Source organism: Phragmites australis, chromosome 11 (genome assembly GCF_958298935.1).
Source record: "Phragmites australis chromosome 11, lpPhrAust1.1, whole genome shotgun sequence".
NCBI classification, from domain to species: Eukaryota; Viridiplantae; Streptophyta; class Magnoliopsida; order Poales; family Poaceae; genus Phragmites; species Phragmites australis.
The window spans coordinates 2378598-2399245 of NC_084931.1; the positions used below are offsets into that span (position 1 = coordinate 2378598).

Below are 20648 nucleotides of genomic sequence, written 5' to 3' on the forward strand. Positions count from 1 at the left end.
AACATTTATAATTTATTAACATGGATCATCTAAGATACTAATGCTATCTACAATAACACACTTACTCGTACGTCCGACCGATGTCTCATGGGGTAGGTACTTGCACCATATGTCGGTACCCAAACTGCCTATGTACATGCTCATGAGAATATACTTCCACATTATCCATCTACAATAAGAAGCATATGGTCATCCATAAGTCTAAGTCACGCTAACAATATGATGCGATGAGCCCTATAGTCGTAATTTCGGCCACTCGTGACATACGCCATGGATCTCACTCTATCTCAGCCTAGCATGCATCCACCGATACCCCATCGTAAGCCTCATGTCATCAGGACATTCAAATCACTGATCACTCGGGAGTAGCTATCATGGTCTTGTTGCTGACTACATCTCAGCCTAGCATGCATCCACCGATACCCCATCGTAAGCCTCATGTCATCTGCAATGTCGTCGGAGATGGGGACTGGATAGTAGCTCTTGAGCACCTAAGGCTAACAAACCGGGAGATACTTCTAACTTCATAGTTGTAAGAGGTGTAGGCAGTCTGTAACAGATCACTTCTTCTTTGATCGTTAGGTTGCATCACACAATCATCTGTAAGTGGCAGTCAGCACGGCAGATCCCAACTATAATAAATGAACAATGCAAATTAAATAGTACAATACTTAACCATGCTAAATATTTAAGTAATTAGCAATGCTAATTAAATCATCAATATTGAATTCAAATGAAATAATTAATAATTAATATTGAGTTAAAATATTAATTAAACTAACACAACAGTTATATTGAGAAATATTCAATCTCATTATAAATTGATTTCAAAACTATTTTGGAAGCTAGTTTTGCTAGTTTTCTTTACACCATATTTACTCTTCCAGAAGTCAGAACCATCGGCATGCCGCTCTCAACCTGGGTGATCATCTCCTTTTTACAGTGAATACCACTATGGCTATAGTTTCTAGAAAATTTTCAGTGCTCACATTTGACAATGCACTATTAATCTATTCATATATTTCTTTTTGTTGAATGAGCTAAAGGAGTAAGCGACTAGTCTACGGTGAGTAGAAGATAATAAAAATATTGCTCTATTTGACTTCATACTGCTTCTTTGCTTTAATTAAAGGTGGAAATTCTTGTGCACACCACTATTTTAATAGATTGAATTAAAATACTAATTAAACATAGACACACCACTATTAATTAAAAAATTCAATTTGTCAATTTTTTAGTGCATTGTGATTTTAATGGAATCTTTCTATCCAACCCAAGTTTTTTGAATCTTTCTGAAATTTATTTGTTTTCCTTTTTCTTTTCCTTTTCTCTCTTTTGTCTCATTGCACCGATACCCTATTTACACCTATGGAGAGTATGTATGCACTAAGCCATCACCCTATGCCACCACTAGCACAAAGTGCCACCACTAAGCTATCATGTTATTAAACTAATTAAATAATCTAATTACACTGACTAATCAAATTTACACTAATTACTATTATACAATCTACTTACTCTGACTAAGCAAAAAATACTATTATATAAATTCACACTATTTACTATTATACAAATTCACGCTAATTACTATTACACTAACTAAGCAAATAATCAAATTCATATAATAAATTAAGCAAATAATTAAACAAATATAATTGAACAGATTAAAAAAATCTACTTATTCTAATTACTATTATTGCTGCAAGTATTAATTAAATACATAATTTAAGCACTCACTGTAACTCGCGCTGCTGCTCCTTCTTGCCTCGGGCCGATTGTCCTCTCCTTGTGCTACTGTTATTACTCACCTCACGTTGCTTCTACTCTCCACGCGCTGCTTCTCCTCTCCTCTCCTCCTTTGCTTGCGCTTCTCCTCTCCTCTCGTATTGCGGCTCCTTACCAGTGTGCTCTCATCTTATAGCGAAACACGACAGCGCGGTGGCTAACTAATTAACACGGGGACAACAACATGTGGGATCAAAAAACCGACAAAAGCGAAACAACGCGACACGATGTGATCGGGCGCACCGAAGGTAGGGACACGACGCGACACAAGCACCATGCCCGGCATGTATTCGGCACCTGAGGTGTCGAATATGACACTGCGCATTGTATTTGGCACCTCAGGTGTCGAATATATGGAGTTTTCGGTATCTGAGGTGCCGTATACAGGCCGGACTCATCGTTTTAGATGACTCAGGTATCGGAATCAATCTTTTGGTATTTAAGGTGCCGAATACATATGCTAGATTTGCAAATACGTTAATATATTATCTATTTTAGCAAATACGGTGGTGTTTATTGCATATTTTTAGATTTTGCCACTAAAAAGCTATTTTTACGTGCCCAGCTACTTTTTAGCTAAGTCAAAACTTTTTAGTTTTCACCCTAATGTAAGTCCATTTAGATTGACCTAAGTCAAATCTTATTTACTTTAACCATCAATTTTTTAAAAAAAACATATAGATGATAATATAATATTGATGTTACTAGATTTATTATGAAAAATATTTTCATATTTGTAGAGCAAGAGAGAGGATTTTAGGGCCTGTTTGGATATACAGTAATATAGAAATCACAATTTCTCAAAACTACAGTTTTTTTAAATGTGTGCGATAAAATACCACAGTGTGTGAATACATCAATATTATACAGTTTTAGGAAAACTAAGTATTTGGCATCTGCAGTATTAAGTAAGTATTTTGTTTTAAGGAAATAGCTATTAGGCTAACTTGTCATTATAATAAGAAACTAAACAAGCTATGCATATACATATGTGGAGCAATTCTATAACATTATGTTTATTTTATTAGCTTTGGAATGTAACAGTATATAACCGAAGTATATCCATTTACGGGTAAACAAGCAAATTTTATATGGGCCAGATCATGTTCAACTTTACTATAGGCTAAAACACAGTGATACATGAAATATGAATCTACAGGTACACGTGTATGCACTAGCTAACATATTAGCGAGAGTTTCTTAGCTAAAGTATAATGCGAAATAGTATGCGAGCGTGCTAGCCAAAGCTTGGTTTTTAGAAAAAAGTGCAGAGATTGGATTTTTGAATACTCTAAAAATATCATGTTATTAGGCATACTTTAGTTTTTAAAACCATAGTTTTTTCATACAAACACCTTAAAAACCCTTTAAATTTTAAATAATTTATCTATTTTTATCATCTATCTTCATCATCTAACCTCTACGTCTCATTACCAGTTTCAAATATGTAATACATTTTACTAATAAAAATAAATGAATAAGTAGGAGAAAAATTATCAAATAATTTTCTCCTATTTTTTCATATCTTATCTGACATCAAACTAAAATATCACTCCTGACGTATTCGTTCGACAGTGCTTTTATAATGCACTTATATATTTATACATTAAGTTTATATTTAATGTTATCATATTTAATATTTATATTTGTTAGCTATAGTACATAAATATAGGTGTTCAGTGTACTAGGCTACTAGCTAGCTAGTGGTAGACATGATTAATTGGACAAGCGGAGCAACAGGTGCAGCTAACCCGGCGCGGCCAGGTAACTAACCAAACCTAATTAAACCATACTAATCAGACCGGCACAGACATTTGAATAAAGATCGCGGTAGCCGTACGTACTAGCTAGTGAGTAAGTTAAGGTGTGTATATATATATATATCCACACTAGGCGTACGTGGTAGCCGTACGTGCTAGCTATATATAGTTGGTACTTGGTAAGCTAGCTGGACATGTCGACCTGTACGTACGTGCTCCCTCGATCGCCTAAGGTTTAACGGCACAACGTACGGTACTCAACTGTCGTCTGCATATATATGATGCACGCACATCATCATCATCATCAACTTCTACTGCTGCTACGAGTGGTCGAGTACCGTCAATGTGGGCGAAATGGACGTTCCGCGGTGGACCCCACACCACCTTCAGCAGTACGAGATCTACCTCCCGCTGGGACCCTGTCGGCTCTTTCACTTCCTCATCCACTACTAAGGGTATGCGTAGTGGCATAGATAGCTACAGCAATATGATTCTATGCTACATATAAGTAACATAATAGATAAATTATTACATGGTTTAGCTATAAGTAATTTAAATAATATTTAATTGTTAAATGACACGTGAGAAGTTAAAGCTATAAATAACAGATGGTATCTATATAATGGGAGAAATGTTGTCTATAAGAATGGTTGTCTAATGTGTTTATACCATCTGTAAATTAATAGATGACATATTTATCTGTTTTATTTTTTTCCTTCATGTCAGATAAAATTTTAGATTATTTCTTTTTTAAACGACTAATGTCACTCGTTGTACACATCATAAGACGTCAGGCATGCACACAAGTGGGACTTACGTGCATGCTCGCCCATGGCTAGCCAGCCTAGATTTTTTTAGTCTCACCACTAAAGTATTAGTTATTGTATCTAAACATATATTATATTTAACCTATGCACACCCACACATATGTTAACACGAATGTTAGATCTATAACCTATTCTTACATATGTCTAATGAAGATATTCAACAAAAGTTTCAGCTTCGTAAACAATGAACATATCACCCTCCTATTATGATCTATATATGCTCAAAACTATCCAAAAGATTATTATTAGAGGCAAGCCTTATGAGACAGTAGACGATCTCGAGGATCGAACGTGGGTGGGTGAGAGCGAACACACCAACCCTCTCACCACTGCGCTATCAACCATTCACGCTACACTGACAAAAAGCTACCGAGCGAAAGTAGCTGAGAGAGAGAGGGAGAGGGAGAGCTAGAGAGAGATGGCCGCTGGCCTGTCGCGCCGGTGGACACGAGCTGAGCAACTGGCGGGAGCTAGGTACGACATGATACAGCTGCGGTAACACGGCCGCACGCACAGGTCCACGACACGCATTTACACATGCCCACATGGTGCCGTCAAGCGGAAGCAAATTTTATAGGACTCGATATTACAAAAGATCCTCTCCCCTATAATAATATGTGTTCACTCTTTTTTTTCTTTTCAGTCCAGTCATTAAATCACAGAATAGATGATATGGATAAGATCTAAAAAATCTTTTTCAATAAGATCGTATAAAATTTGCTTTCTTATGAACCACGCTTTTTTTAATAAGATGTTATAAAATTTGCTTTCCCGTGAGCCGCGCACGCCGAGTGGCCAAAGCCAGCTGCTAGAGCAAGTGGCCGCTGGGTCATCCGGGCGCGCACGGGCCGCGCGATCTTATCGTCCACCGGCCGCGGCGCCGACGCCCGTCCTACCGGCCGCATGATAAGCGCCCGCGTCGTGTCAGATGCATGCACGCAGCCATGATTACGTGTCATCCGTGACAGCGCGTGCGCTCGCGCGCGCGGCAAAACCGGGGGTTCCATTCCAGATGCATCGGCAGAGCTGCTGCAGCTGATACGTCCTTTTTGCATGCATCGGCAGAGCTCCGGGTTTGCTCTGTCGTCGCTGCAACGATGCTGCCAGATGCTGATCATTCTTATGAGCTGCACAAGGGATCTGTCTCTTGCAATTCACTTCCACGATAGATCGAAGGACCACGCGCGCCTACAGCTTTGCTGTGCATCTTTTGATGTGCACATCAAGTCTACGGAACACTATATCCCATTCTGTTTGCATGAAGAATATAATCTTGCCATACTGTACCTGTAGTACTGTGTGTTATGCTTTCTGTCGCCCTGCAGAGCCTCTGCTCTAACTAAGAAAATAATTTGCCGGAATTCAATTATTACTGCAATTGTAGTCTAAATAGTGTGCAGTTCTATGTGATGAAGATATATATATAATAGATTTTCAAGCAATTGAAAAAAATTAAAGCCGATCTCATAATTTCAGTTGCTACGACACCTTAGTAGATTACTTCAGTTCTCTAACGTTGGCCTCTGCATGCACCCCTAACTAACCTGCTGCACATGCATATATATGTCGTAGACTGATACGTACGTATCACAGCATGCATGCAACGAATATATCTTTCGTAGGTACGTCCCTGATGGTACGACAAGTTTCTACTCTCCATTTTCCCAAAATGGGGGCATGCAGAAGATACAAACACACAGAGACAACTTTGTGTAGAGATGTCACTCACTCACTCACTCACAGCAGGCATGCAGGGACCATACAAACATGTCTAACTAACTTGACATGATCAAAAGGTAGCGAATGTGTGTGTGTGTGTGTTCATGTACATGTGCATCTCTCTGTGTGTGTGTAAAGCATCCTTTGATTTGTCCCTTATCCAATGTTTGTAGCCTCAATGATCGCACCAGCAAGCACCCGGCCGGCAGCTGCATGCGTAGCCTTTTGCTCAGTGGAGCGTGATATATTTATTCTCTTGGTCCATCAGTGCAAAGCCTCCTGGTGAAGAAAGCTGATTATCTGCAGCATAAACGAGCGACTGCATGCAGTTCTTCACATCTAGCTACTAATAGCTCCCTGAAAAATCATATGAATTGTTGCTATCTATTCTTTGAACATAAAGTTATTAGAACCGGACCGGACCACCCCTGTTCAACCAGTGCATATCTTCTGTCTAAAGAACGCAGCAAGTACAAGAGTTGTTAAATTCTGACCTCGCACACGAGTTGAAATATCACACATCAACAATCATGTGCCCCGGACGTCGCACGATCAAACCTGGATTCAGAGATCGCCGGCCGTACGTGTTTATGGTTGATTTTCGGACGGCGAAGATATATGTTACACCGATGAAATCAATCACGAGAAAGAGACTGCTAGCAACGTGAATGTATCCGTTGTTCATACTGACAGAAGAAGTAGCAAAACACAGCAAATAAAACGTGTGGGGGTGCATGGTTCACCACGAGCCTGTATAACACTTGCGGTCCAGTTCTCAACCGTGTTACAAACTATCATATTCACTCATAATAATTTCTGTGCTAAGGATATATGAGATCAAGCATCGTTATACCATGCGTTTTCTGAAGAACAGCCACGTGATGTAGCCATGAACGAAATAGAGAAACAAAGAGGCCAGTAACTGAACTTTTTCTTCAGTTTGCTACCACACAAAATTTACATGACAACTAACTGATAACAGAGGGAAAGCATGCATTTGTCTGAAGTCTGAACATAGCATTTGCAAGTTGCAGCCACAGACGGGACCTAGAACATCTAGCCTGCATGACAACTAACTGATAACAAAGGGAGTAAACTAAAAACTCTGCTCTCTTTTCCCTGGGGACAAACTGATCAAATCATCTTTCCACCTGCACTTGGGCACTTTAATTGCATGCACTGCCCTATCTATCTGGTTGCACTTACTAAACATGACAGGACGGGCATTATATTTGCAGCAGTCCCATTGGGGATGGATGGTCCTTCCTTGCAAAAATTAGTCAGATGACCTAGTACAGTACTCATGAAAAAGATGCAATACAACTATGCAAGCCTATAAAGCTGATTAAAGGCAGTGAAGTGGAGGGCATGGTCCTGATGTACTAGCTTGTGCCCTAGCTTGAATGGATGGAAAGCCTAGTGGCCTCCACACAAACAAGAATTCCACATTAACAATATGCATGCACAGCTAGCTGCTTCAATTCCCTGCCTTCCTTGCTGAGATGAGATAGAAGATTAGGTTAGATTAGATACCATGCATAGGCCCGGGCCTTGGCTGTGTTGGCCCTGCTCACCACTAGCTACTCCTTGAGAGAGAGAGAGAGGAGGCCATTCTAGCACAGCCACTCATTTGCTTTGTTGAAAACCAACCCCAATCCTAGCTAGTGAGAAGAATCTTCAACAGTGGCATGACATGCTAATGGCTAATGGCCAATTAGTCATGATCACCACCATCATGAAACAAAAAAAAACCTTGTATTAGCATCAGACAAGAGAGGTATGATCACTGGTCAGGCAACCGAATAATTGCTTAACTCCATGCACATATAAGCATCCACATCATGCAGTAAGTTCATCAGGTGTCAAGAGAAACTACTTCTGGAAGACAGAAGAGTTCTACATAATTAACAAATCTCAATTCTCAGGTGGTGATGTTGCTGAAACTAGCTGACGATTAGTGTACAGTGCACCTGTGATAATGTGAGATATAGGTGATAAGACTAAGGCCGTCAATCACGCTAGGCTGTTTGCTAGGCTGGGACTTGTGTATCTGTTGGTTCGTTTCTTCTCACATGGATGCTTCGCCTAGAGCTAGAAAGGCCCACGGCATTACTAGAATGGCGCCAAGCTTAAAAACAGCAATGGAGGAGCTATCCGTCAGACCAAAAATCCCAACCCACAAAAATGAAAATATCTAGTGAATCAAAACTCAGAAGTGAGTTCAGAGGAAAGAAGCGAAGAACCAAGATATCGACGACTGTAGCAACGACTGATGGGACTGAATTTGTTGCTCTGAAGAACTAGTATTGACGTCACGAGTGCTAGTACACATGCCATCTGTTTGGTTATAATTTTAAATAGTTTGTTACAGTGATGAGCGGGTGTAGGTAATGAGAAAGCAAAAGCATCTGGGCCTTGTTTGTTCGACAAAGATAAGAGGGATATGAGATGTGTCGGCAAGGAAGATAGGGACAAGTCACCCCCAGCACGCATCCCCAATTATTAATTTCGATCCTCCTAACATAAAAGAGAAGATGCAATCTGCCATCCTCATGCATAAAGCTTGGCTGCTTTACATGATTACATCAGATCTTAGCACAGTTCATGCATGTCCTTTCAGGTCGTCGCTTGATCTTGGATAAAGTTTATGGAGAAGAAACCTGTAATTCGTGTGGTTGATTGGAGACTGGATAAACTGTTGTAAGATGGCACATGTAGTGCTTGTGGCCTCTGAGCAACAGCGCAGTTGAGCAGAAGATTGCAAGAAGTTATGCTTCTGTTGATTGGTTTTAACTTTTAAGAGTTGTTCTTACATGCTTGGTCCTTCAATTTCAGATACCAATCTTTTACCCTCATTTGCCTAAATATCTCGACAAATACACTGCTTGATTATGTTTCTTACTTTCTTCAGAGCACTCTGTTGTAAACAGCACTTCAGAATTCTGATAGTAAGGGCATAGTATGGGCCTGAAGAAACAAAACGAGCAGAAAAAAAAGGCGGAGGTGGCAAGAAGAGCCTGTAGAGCTGGCGAGTACCATGGACCGAGGCGTACGGTGGGCCGGCCCACGAATGTCACCTTTGTTTTTTTTTATCGTACCTTTTCATCTGCACAGTTTATATTCATTTCTTTTGATTTTGACGGAGCACATGGAGATTATATAGTTTGCTATTAAATAATTTTTTATATTCTTTATATATTATCGTTTTGTCAATGACATATAAGTTCAGGTTCTATATATTATTCTCACAATGAATGACATATTATGGATTTATCTGTTGTTTTTTGCATGACATATATATGAAAATTGTGAATGACTTGATGTGCTTTTTTTATTGTGTTACCGATGCAACAATTTCAGTATACATGCGCGACAATTTGTGAAATCTAACACAACAATTTATAGCGTGCAACTGCAAGTTAAACTGTGGTAACACGATGAATTGTCGCCTACGATATTTCAAAATGGGCCATAATTTTTTTCCGGTTAGCTTCTTCAAACTGCTGTGGTTATGACTGTGTCTTTGATGCTTTCGTGATATAAATAATTCGTCCAAAGAAAATAGGGGTAGGGGCAAGCTATGCATGAAGAAGGAAAAAGGAAATGGAAAAAAGGATACTGGGTTAACGTAGCAGCCCAACAGCAGCGGCAATAGCCTTGTCGGCCTCCCGCTTCCTCAATTAAGAATTCGGCCCACCCGCCTAAACGCATCGCGGCCACCGCCGCCATGGATGGGAATCCCCGGACCCAGGCCGCCGGGCGCCGGCAGCAAGATCACCTGGCCACCACCTTCCCCGCGGCCGGCGCACGAATGGATTCCGGTGGAGGTGAAGATCTACTACTGTGTTGCTGCGCGCCGCGAGCTGCAAGGCTGCTCTTCCAAGGTGTTGAGCACTGGCATCACCAGTGCTTAAGGTTTCAGGGGCTGCTTGTTGCTGACCACTATTTGTTATAACTAAAGCTAGATTTATCATAACTGTTTAAGTAAGTGTTTGATTTTTTACAAAAATCATGTTTATCATAATTTCTTAGGCACGTGGAAGCACTCTTGCCGCATTTTTTTCCCTAAAGCGTGGTGCTCTTTTTCGCCACCTTAGCTATGGCGCGTACCAACGTAGCCGAAAAAAATTCCTACAAAAAATGACCTACGTGCATGAACTGAACAGAAAAATCCCGTGAAACTGGATATTTCACTGATCTTCTGCGTCCTGTCTCAGCACCTCCCCTGAAGAACTCTTCTCCTTCTCATTGGCCACGAGGAAGAGTCCTCGCTACAGCCATCCACCGAAGCAATCTCTAGCATCTCCTCCCTCTTCTCACCCCACTTCATCCCATATATGTGCAAATCTGGACCTTCCCCAATCTACAAAAGAAACAGCCATCTTCTAGCATATTGTGAATCTTGATTTAATTTCAAGCTAGTCAGTTATGAATTAGTAGTGACGGGTCAATTCATGGTATACAGTAAAGGTTAAAAAAAATCCCCTCTTAAAATTTCTGCATGCGATTAATTTCTTGGCTTTTACTTTTGATTGGTTGTGTCATGTGAACTTGTGTGTTCTTTTCCCAGATCATGTGTTCGTACAATTCAGCAATCATCCCATCTTTGTCCTCACCTATTTCCATCCCGTGTACATGCAGATCAGAACTTTGCCCAATCTACAAAAGAAGTATTCTTTTTCTGACGTAATCTGGACATTGTGGACTAAAGGATTTCTGCTATTTAGTGTTAAGGTTCCTTTGGTGGCTAGAGCAAAGATAAAAATGTTTTCCCCTTCTAAATTTGTTACATGCATGTGCGATTGAGAAGATGACTTATCAATTATTTCTTGCCTTTTAATTTTGATTAGATATTCTATGTGAAATCTTGTTGTTATATTTTTTTTTTATCAAAAATACATGTGGAAGGGCTAGCTTTTTTGTTGAGTGATATATTCTATAATTGAGCTTATAATTTACTATGTGAATTTTTCTCCCCTGCTATTGTGTTAGAACATTTGCTAGTATGCATATGCTACTATCCCTTTGACAAACTGATTGATTCTGTAATAACAATCCTCCTGATACATACTACCTCCATTTTTAAATAATTGACACCGGTACTGTAGCAACCAGTAACTTTGACTAATAATAATTTTTAAAATATTTAAGCAAGTAAAATGAAAATAGTATTATTAGATTTGCCATAAAAAATAATTTAAGTATGTTGTATACTTAGAATGATTTACGTGTGCATTTATGAAAAATTGACAGTCAAATATTGATGCTTGAAGTTAATAGTGACAGTTATTTGAAAACGGAGGTAGTATATGGGTGGAAGGAAAATGTATTTACAGTACTACACGGACTGTTGTTATTAGATGTGGAGGAGAAGATTGATTGTTGCCATGATTCTGTGTTTAGCTATATATTGGTATAGGATCAATATCAAAAAAAAAAGGAAAAAGAAGAGCCGTCACATATGCTCCAATGCGCAATTGTGATGTTGAAAGAATCACACATCTAAATCGTTTAAATTATGGAACCGAGGCCCATTGCATAAGTGAGCCACGCATGCATAAAGTTGTTTTTCACAAGCTATGTGCTGAGCTTAGGTCACGTGGCCTGCCTTTGGACAACCTTCCATGTTACGGTAGAAGAACAATTTGTAATGTTCATTCATATCGTGGGTTAAAAATGGTCAAACAGATCAATTGCTTTTAAGTTCAATCGATCTGGCGAGACTTATGGCCAGTTATTTTCTCACTTTGTATCCTTCTATTAAATCAATTATTGCAAGAACTCTTACTCAACTATGTTCATTTGTAATTGTTCATAATATTTCAGAATTATTTGTTTACTGTAAGATTTCAAAATTATGTTATGACTACAATTTTATTGCCGCTCATGCTTGCTGGATTGTTTTGTTGAGTCAATTTCAATCACTTTTGTAGCAAACCAAATACTTACCATAGTATTTTGCCAAACGTTTATGGCACTAATCCAAACAGCAGCCACACTAAACTTGTCTCATCTAAGGCTTAGTTACCAACCGAACACACTAATCTTGCTATAATATATGGTAAGCCATAAGTGTGGCTAATAGCTAACTTCAGGCACAGCAAGTTTAGTTACAAACCAAACAAGCTCTCAATGAGTCTTAAGATGTGTCATACGTATGTTGTTTTAGTTTAAGATCTGTTTGTAAGATGTTTGAGGTTTAGATCAGACTTTATGGTAGGTTCCATCTGGAAATAAAAAGAAATCTTCAGGCATTGATGGTAGTTGGCCGATGGTGGAAGATAGAAAGGAGAATCAATATAGAAAAATATTTTCTCATTTAAGATATGATCTCAAGCTTAAAGATTGTACGTAACGATATGAATCTTAAGGTTCTCTTGCAATATATAAAACCGAGTCTTAACACCACTTGTTTTATTCACCCCTTTAACCCTAAACCCGACTCCTTTCTCTGCCGATGTGATCAGGTGGCGTGACGTGTGGTCAGGAATCTATACCTCCACTGAACAGGTGCAGCTCTTGCTTTGCTTGCACGTAAAAAGAGCTCATCAAACGAAAGGGCTAGCGAGTTTGAGATCAGATTATCTCCAAATATATTATCTTTATTTCGTTTTTTTTCATTCTTTTTTTCGTTTTTTTTTTATCTCTCATCTTCAACAGTTTCTTTTTAAACGAAATCGTGAAGGAAAAGAAGATAGAATCTCGTCCTGAAAAGAATGATTTTAGAATCTTTTCGTGACAAAAATCGTGAAGAAAAACGTTAGAACACTGAAGAAAATAAAAATCTCTTAGTAGCCAGAATCTGCACCGTGAAAAAAAAAACCTTTCACCATAGTCTCAGCTCATCCTCGTCATGTGCCTGCCTGCCCCCTCCTGCACACAGAAACGGAAAAAACGATCGAGAATTCGAGATGTTCCTTCGCCGGTGGGTCGATCCCTCGTCCCATCAAAACGAATCCTGATCACAGCGCAGCACAGTACACATGCACGGTTTGCTCCCCAGAGTGCCAACATCTTGTAGATGATGCGACAAAAGGCGTGCGGCCTTTTCAGATGAACAGGTGATGATAAGATCATCGAGTGCTGCTGCTTAATTACTTTGTCCATAGCTAGCTTACTTTGGGTGCGATTGGTCACCGTATGGAATTTATTTGCCGGTTAGGTTGGGAGAATTATATTCGTTGATTTTTTTTATTAGTTATATTTTTCTAGATAATTTATGTTTCTGTTTAGTTGATTGAATCTGAGAACGTATAAGCGGATATAAAAGTTATAATGATAATTGGTTGCTCATATAAAAGTGATTTTATGATACTGACAAGTGGATTCGTCTACAGAGTAAAGCTCGAATCAAATTTCCCTCTGATATCAGACTGAAAATATATATTTGCATCCGTCAAATTAGAATAGAACAATCAAATACATCTTTTTATGAGATTATACATATTTAACAAGCTATGCCAATATTTTTAAATATGAGCAATTAATTACACCGTTCATGCATCTCGAATTGCTGATGCTAATAATGCTGCTAACTAAGATCAGGACCAGCCACGAAGTGTCGGTGTTTGGTGACAAGACCTGGATTACTGAGACACGACTCCGACGACGAAGCTTGTGCCAGCCGCTTCCTCCTGCGTGCACTTGAGAACACGGGTGCATCATGCATGGACACCGTCAGAGCTCTTCAGATCGACGCCTGCCGGCCTGGCTGCAACGGCAGAGGGCTTTAAAAATCGGTCGTGTCAGGACTCAGGAGTTGAATTGTTGCAGAGAAACAGAAGCGATCCTGATAAATACCTGATAAACCCCGGCAGCAGGCACTGTGCGCGGCTTATCATCTTGCACAGATCACTGTTCAGGCTTCAGTGTTGCTACTGCTAGTGTGATGTGTGTTGGACAGGGAAGAATACTAAAGTAAGAGCTCAGGTCAATAAGCAGACGTATACTTGCGGCCATTGTATTTGCCAATTGTTACAGTAGGGGCCGTCTAGGTACCACTCGAGCAATTTAGGAGTCTCCACTCTACACCCAATTTTTCACTTACCCGCCGCAGCTCGCCCAAGCCCCTCCTATGCTCTTACCACTTCCTTACTCAACTCCAACGAGCTTCTCTATCACGCCCTCACCCCTAACTTGCCATCCTTCCTCGTCTTCCGTGGCTCTCATTGTTAGATTAGTCATTGCAGCCCGCCGCCTCGCTAACTCATAGAGTCGTATCTCTATCGTGTATATCGCCGCTGTTCGCTGTCATACTAACTTTTCATCGATAATGCTGTAATATCCTGGCCTATTATTGTTTCTGGTTTCTACCCGTGTAATTCAAGAGTTTCAGATTGTGTCCTCGTCATCGAATTTTGAAGGCGGAGTGTTACGGATGGTATTCAAAGCCAGTTCTCACTGCACGAGTGCACACATGTCAACCCGTGGAGGGGACATGGTATGGTCGTGGCACCGAGGAGAGATCTCGTGTATTTGTTTGCCGTGTACGCGGTAAGCTAACGAGAATGTCAATCCTGAGGTGGGAATGTAATACCCTGGCTCCGCCCCACCGATACGCTAGATTGTAAGTGAATTTTAGAGGCGGGGGTGTTACAGGTGCCCCCGCCAGATAGCTGGCCCGCTCACTATCGTGTCGCAGATAGCTGGCCCACCCACTATCATGTCGAACTGTCGTTGTAGGCTTCTCTCTAAACCCGCTAGACTTATGTGAACCGTCAATCCAAACCCTAACCTTGTCTACAGCTTCTCTCTAAATCTGCCAGACTTAAGTGAACCGTCAATTCAAACCCTAACCTTGTCTACAACTTCTCTCTAAACCTGCCAGACTTAGGTGAACCGTCAATCCAAACCCTAACCTTATCGGAGCATCGCCCAAGTCCGAGAAGAAGCCTTAGAACTTGAATTGCGGCGCATGTCCGTGGGTTAGAAATTCTGGTGCCCACCTCCTCAAAATGCCAAAGCAGATTTTAGCTTTTCCGTTACAGTATGGAGATGTACCGGTACATCGGAAGGGAACACCCATGATGTTACATTCGGATGCAAGGTGTACGTATGGAGACACGAATACATCATCGTTTGCACCCATACGCACACTTCATAGCTCTGTTCTGTCTTCTCTGTCCAAGCCTATCGTTTCCAGTCTCGATTAGGCTAGGTTGGCACTCATGGATCTCACAAGGATTTACCAGTAACAAATACAATTTCGAGAAAATTCTCGTGTTCCAAACTGAGCCCAAAGCGTCCGATCAAGAAAGCGAAGCTGCCGCCTAGCTCCATGGATACGAGCTGCATCACCATGCAAAGCGCCTCGTCGCCTTCACGTTTGCTTCGGATGCTGCAGCTTCTGATCGCCCTAAAAGGCACGAGAAAATGGCAGTTTTGATCAGTTGTAGAAGCAGGAGGAAGCAAAGAAGCCGAAGCGCATCGCATGATGCTAATTCTTGCAGGTACCTGGGGAACGACGGGGAGCGGTGGATGGTCGCCGGCGCCTGCTCCTCCCCGTGCAGGAGCGGCAGCTTCCATCTGCTCGGCCAGCGCGGTTTGGGCCATGTGAGGGAACGCCAATGGTGGCATTGCTTGCCCGGTAATGCCGAACATCGAGCCGGGAGGCATTGCCATCGGCGGCGCGCCGGGGAACACCGGGCACGGGAACTGCGCGCCGGCGAAGCGCGGGAGGGTGCCCATGCCGAACCCCAGCCCCATGGCGCCGAGGTGGGGGAAGTGCGCCATCGGAGGCATCTGCAGGTGCTGCATCGCCGCCGCGGCAGGCAGCAGCATCGGCGGCACGCACATCCCGGTCCCCATCGACATCATCTGCACTTGGAGCTGCAGAGTTTTCAGGTACTCGATGGCCTCCTCCAGCATCGACGCCTTGTCAATCTGCAAGGGAGAAACGGGCTTGATGTTACATGGTGTTCTCGTGTCGACTAAGCAAGTGAAATCCATTGCAAGATCAGATCAGTTCACCTTGTTGCAGTTGGGGATGAGCTCCTGCAGGGCGCGCATCTTCTCGTTGATCCGGTCCCGTCTCCTCTGCACGGTCATGTACAGCGATTCGCATCACGGGATTAATCAGACGAGACACAATGTTGTATGAACTATGTGCATTTGACACAAGAAGCAGTATTGCGTACCCTCTCCGATAGGTTGTGCACTTCAGCGGTGCGGGTGCGCTTCGTGCTCCTCGCCGCCGATCTCCTCATCTCGCCGGGCTCGTCGTCGAGGTCCTGCAGAGAGAGAGAGAGGCACCGCACGTCTCTGTGTTTGCATCAGTGGGTACGTGGTGAACGTGCTCTGGCATGTCGTGTCGTGCCCTGCTTACCTCGTCCTGGCTGAACGAACACTCTGCGGGCTGGTGGCTGCTCATCTTCGGTTGGCTACGGTCACCGTTGGCGGAACATACCGACGAGGTCGTCACCGCCGCCGTCGCCGCGGTTAACGCATCGGGCGGCCTTGCTTCTGGTTGCAACCTGTGTTGAGTTACCGTGGCGGCTGTTTCGACATGGTGGTGATCTGGGGCCAGCGGCGCCTGGGGAGCAGGAGGTGCGACTGCCGTTGTGGTGCGTGGCCCCTTGGGCGGCTGCAGCCATGCCATCCTCTGCTCGGAGAACAATGGGGTGCTCCTCAGCCGGTTCGCCGCCGTCTGCACGGCCGTGGACTCGACGGGGTTGCTTGGGGACGCGGCGGTGGAAGCCTGTGGTCGCTGAAGAGGCCTCGAGAAGAACGTGAAGTTCATGACGCTCTCGCCTCCGCCGGCGGCAATTGGCGGGTTCTGCTTGGCTGCAGTTTCCGGCAGCACGGCGCGTGTGGTCGGGACGACCGCGCCGTGGGAGGCCGCCGGCGCGGCCGGAAGTCCCGAGTACTCGGACAGCAAGCCGGCGCAGTAGTCCGGGGGCAGCGGCGCCGTATCACTGTCGCCGTCGTCGACGACGGGGCAATGCAGCCACGGCACGGAGTCGTCGTCGTCCTGGACGGGGAGGCCGCCGAGGCCGATGTCGTGCATCCCCGAGGCCGCGCCCAGGGGCACGGAGCTCATGCTCATGAACGCGCCCGCCTTGGCGTCCGCGGCGGCGGCGGCGTGGCGCTTGAGCTCGTGGGCCCTGCTGCTGCCGGCGGCGCTGCAGGTGAAGGGCTGGAACGGCGCCAGCGGGAAGTTCGGCGCCCTCTTCAGCGCCGGCCCGTTGTCCCGCAGCAGCCCGGGCAGCTCGTCGCCGGGCCCGCTCCTGGGAACCAAAATCGCGCGCGCATCAGCATCAACAGCCCAAACCAAGAACCCCAAGAAAAGAAAAGAGAATTTGTAACTGACATGCGGCCGGGCGCTGCAGTTATGGAGACGCACGAGGGTGGCTGGCGCGGCGACAGGTGGAGATGGATGGAGCACGAGCTGCAGCTGGTCACCGCGGCCGGCGCGAGCAGAGCAGCTGGGTAGGAGTCGGAGCAGGAGCTGGTGGTAGGGCAGTTGCGGTGTGTGAGAGGAAGCAGTTAAGGAAGAGGGACGCGCCACCTACCCAGCCAGCGGCAGGAGCCGAGATGTCGCCGTTGCGGACCGGCGATGGGTTCGCAACAAGGAGGAGGACGGGTGGGGGCGACCATCCAATATACGCACGGTGTCACGGCTTCACAACAAGTAGTGGAGCCATGTCCCACTCCCACACCTGTTTGAAACTCGAAAGGAATTGCTTGCACATTGCCAGGCGTCCGCGGAACCACCTCGGTGGCTCCCTTATTCGATTTGTGAATCTGTAAGTAGACGGCTGACGGCGACGCGACGGGTACGAGCGGCGGACGCGGTACCGGTAGACGGCGCGAAGCAGTGGGGCACGCGACGAGCAGCACATCAGTCCGCGCGCGCGGCTTCACGAGCGGCACGAGCGCGGTACGGTTCCGAGAGGCGGCGAGCGCATCGGAGCAGCGCACAGCAGAAAGCCGGGCGCGACGCGAATCGCGTACAAGGCTACGGGCGACGCGCAGACCGCATTGAATGCGCGCCGCGACGAGCCCGGCGGACGGCAGAAATTCTGTTTCGCGGTGCGCTGCTCGCGCCTCCGGGCGGCTGTCGGAGGGTGAACTCTTCAAATGAGAATTTAAAGAGATTATTTTTGAGATTTGATCGGAGATAATTCTGAATTTGTTTTACGGTGAAATAAATAGACGTAAATGAGATACAGGTGGAATGAAATGATCGGATGCAGGAAGTAGTAAATACTCAGAGGATTTTTAAACAGGTTCGAGCCACACTGAGCGTAACACCCTACTTCTGTGTATATGCTATAAATGCTCTGAGGATGTTTCTCTGAGTGTTTGCTGGGTTATAAGAATATTTATCTAGTTTAGAACTTCGTGTTCCTAATTCTTCGGTGCTCGTCGTCTGTTGTCTTATCTCCAGTCGGTCCTCTCTCTTTCTCCGGGGAGCCCGCCCGACTTATATGCCCGTGGGGTGATAGCGTGTCCAGAAAAGATGGCGCGAGTTCCAAGGCATCATAAATGGAAAGTAACCATCATGGGCTGCCGCGCGAGGTGACGGGGCGAGTTGAAAACGCACCATGTTCGGTCTTGTTAGTTATCATGCTGTTTTTCAATAGGCGCCGCAGGGAGGGCCCATCGGGCAGCGACTGAGCAGTCCGGCGTGCCCGTCCGGTCAGAGCGGGCCTGACGCAGCAGGGCGGTAGGCGGGGTGCCTCGGGTTATGCGACGTTATCCCGAGGCCTGCCGGGGTGATAGCGTTCCCAGAAAGGATGGCGCGAGTTCCGAGACGTCATAAATGGAAAGCAACCATCATAAGCTACCGCGCGAGGTGACGGGGCGGGTTGAAAACGCGCCCTGTTCGGTCTTGTTCGTCATCATGCTGTTTTTCAACGGGCGCCGCGGGGAGGGTCCACCGGGCAGCGACCGAGCAGCCCAGCGTGCCCGTCCGGTTAGAGCGGGCCTGACGCAGCAGGGCGGCAGGCGGGGTGCCTCGGGTTCTGCGACGTTATCCCGAGGCGCACCGGATGACGCGCGATGGGACCCGTGCATTAAATGTCCCCACGCCTCCCTGCCAGGGCGTGGCAGGGACTGACAGCACACGTGGGGGAGCAGTTGGAAACGGCAGGCCACACGTCCTTTTAAATGCAGCATTGGGACTTTCACTGGCTGACACCTCACCGCTGGGCCTCTGTGGGGACCACCGGCGAAGGACTTCTCGGACCCTCGGGGAACCGAGTGCTCGGGGGCCACTGTTTTCAGCCCCGAGCACTCTCTCCCGGATACGCCCTTTCTTGGCCCTCGGGGTGGCTCCTGAGCACTCTCTCCCGGAACTGGCTGTTCGGGTCCTCGGGGAACCGAGTGCTCGGGGGTCACTGTTCACTGCCCCGAGCACTCTCTCCCGGAACTGACTTCCTTTGGGTCCTCGGAGGACTTGGGTGCTCGGGGGGCCACTGTTCGCAGCCCCGAGCACCCTCTTCTCGGTACTTGGCTTTTCTTGTCGTCGGAGGACTTGAGTGCCCAGGGGCCACTGCTCGCAGCCCTGAGCACTCTCTTTCAGGCACTTGGTCTTCTCAGGTCATCAAGGAACTCGAGTACTCGGGGACCGTTGTTCATGGCCCCAAGCACCCTCTTCCGGAGCTTGATCTTCTCGAACCTCGGGAAGGTAATCCCCGAGGAAGGGCGCCACATGGCATTCTACTGTTCTAGCCGAGGAACTCGGGGACCCCCGTTTCCTGTGTCATTGACAGCGGCCCACTTTCGATTTTTGAAAAAATTGATTCGAAAATTTTTCTTCAAAAACTTTTCTAAACAAATTTTTGTTATTAACTTTTACTTAAAAATTTTCTCGCTAACTTTTTCGAAATTTTTTTCCAAATATAAAAAGATGCGGAAGGGAAAATTTTCTAAAAAGAAAAGGTGGGAGGAACTGTCTAAAAAGTTGCTACGTCAGCCTTTGACGCGTGTGTACGAATTAACCTTGTCCGTCGAGTAGATTCAGGAAAGATGATAAGGTCATCTTCAACAGAAACTCTAAAAATCCACCTCCTATAATATTATTACAGTATCCACTAACACTATTACAGTATCATTTATTTTTTTCCATCTCTAACAGCCACCTTATTTCCTACCTTCTATTACTCTACTCCTTCCTATGAACCCACAGGTATACTCTTGCTACAGTGATATGCGAGACTTTTTCTACGGCAAATATGCCGGTGCCGAGGTCGAACCGTTTTTCTTCCGTAATACTATTCATCTAAATATGGTCTTCATTGGACCAGCTATGCGGCAGCAAGAAACGACAAACTCGAAGCACAGTGATGCAGGAGAGAATATAGTCTTCGTTGGAGTTGGTCTAAAAAGCCAGACGAAGAAATCCATCCGATCTGTGCCGGGTTGTTGGATGAACATCACCACACACACGATTTTAACATGGAACTTCAATAAAAAGAGAAAAAATCACAGACGACAATCTTAACTACAATAATATATGTTTATATGTATAGGAATGCTATATATTTATATGTCTTTTAGAATTATATCTGACGAGGACTATAATTTATTTATTTCAGACATTATTTCTAGCATG

At 44.6% G+C, this 20648-nt stretch overlaps 1 protein-coding gene across 1 annotated transcript; it reads right to left on the reverse strand.

The window, feature by feature from the left end:
* Positions 1 to 15065: 15065 nt before the first annotated feature.
* On the reverse strand, positions 15066 to 18104 carry LOC133885506 (transcription factor APG-like). Its single transcript, XM_062325228.1, has 6 exons — positions 17400 to 18104; positions 16416 to 17316; positions 16228 to 16320; positions 16061 to 16126; positions 15545 to 15973; positions 15066 to 15446 (listed from the first exon to the last, which is right to left on the reverse strand). Coding segments are annotated over exons 1-6 (1527 nt in total). The 5' UTR covers positions 17402 to 18104; the 3' UTR covers positions 15066 to 15410.
* Positions 18105 to 20648: the final 2544 nt, after the last annotated feature.

Bases quoted from the DNA above. Each gene is read 5' to 3' on its own strand.
- LOC133885506 (XM_062325228.1), bottom strand. The intron at 16,321-16,415 runs GTAAGCAGGGCA...CTCTCTCTGCAG, and splicing joins GTTCGTTCAGCCAGGACGAG to GACCTCGACGACGAGCCCGG. The intron at 15,974-16,060 runs GTGAACTGATCT...TCTCCCTTGCAG, and splicing joins TCATCCCCAACTGCAACAAG to ATTGACAAGGCGTCGATGCT.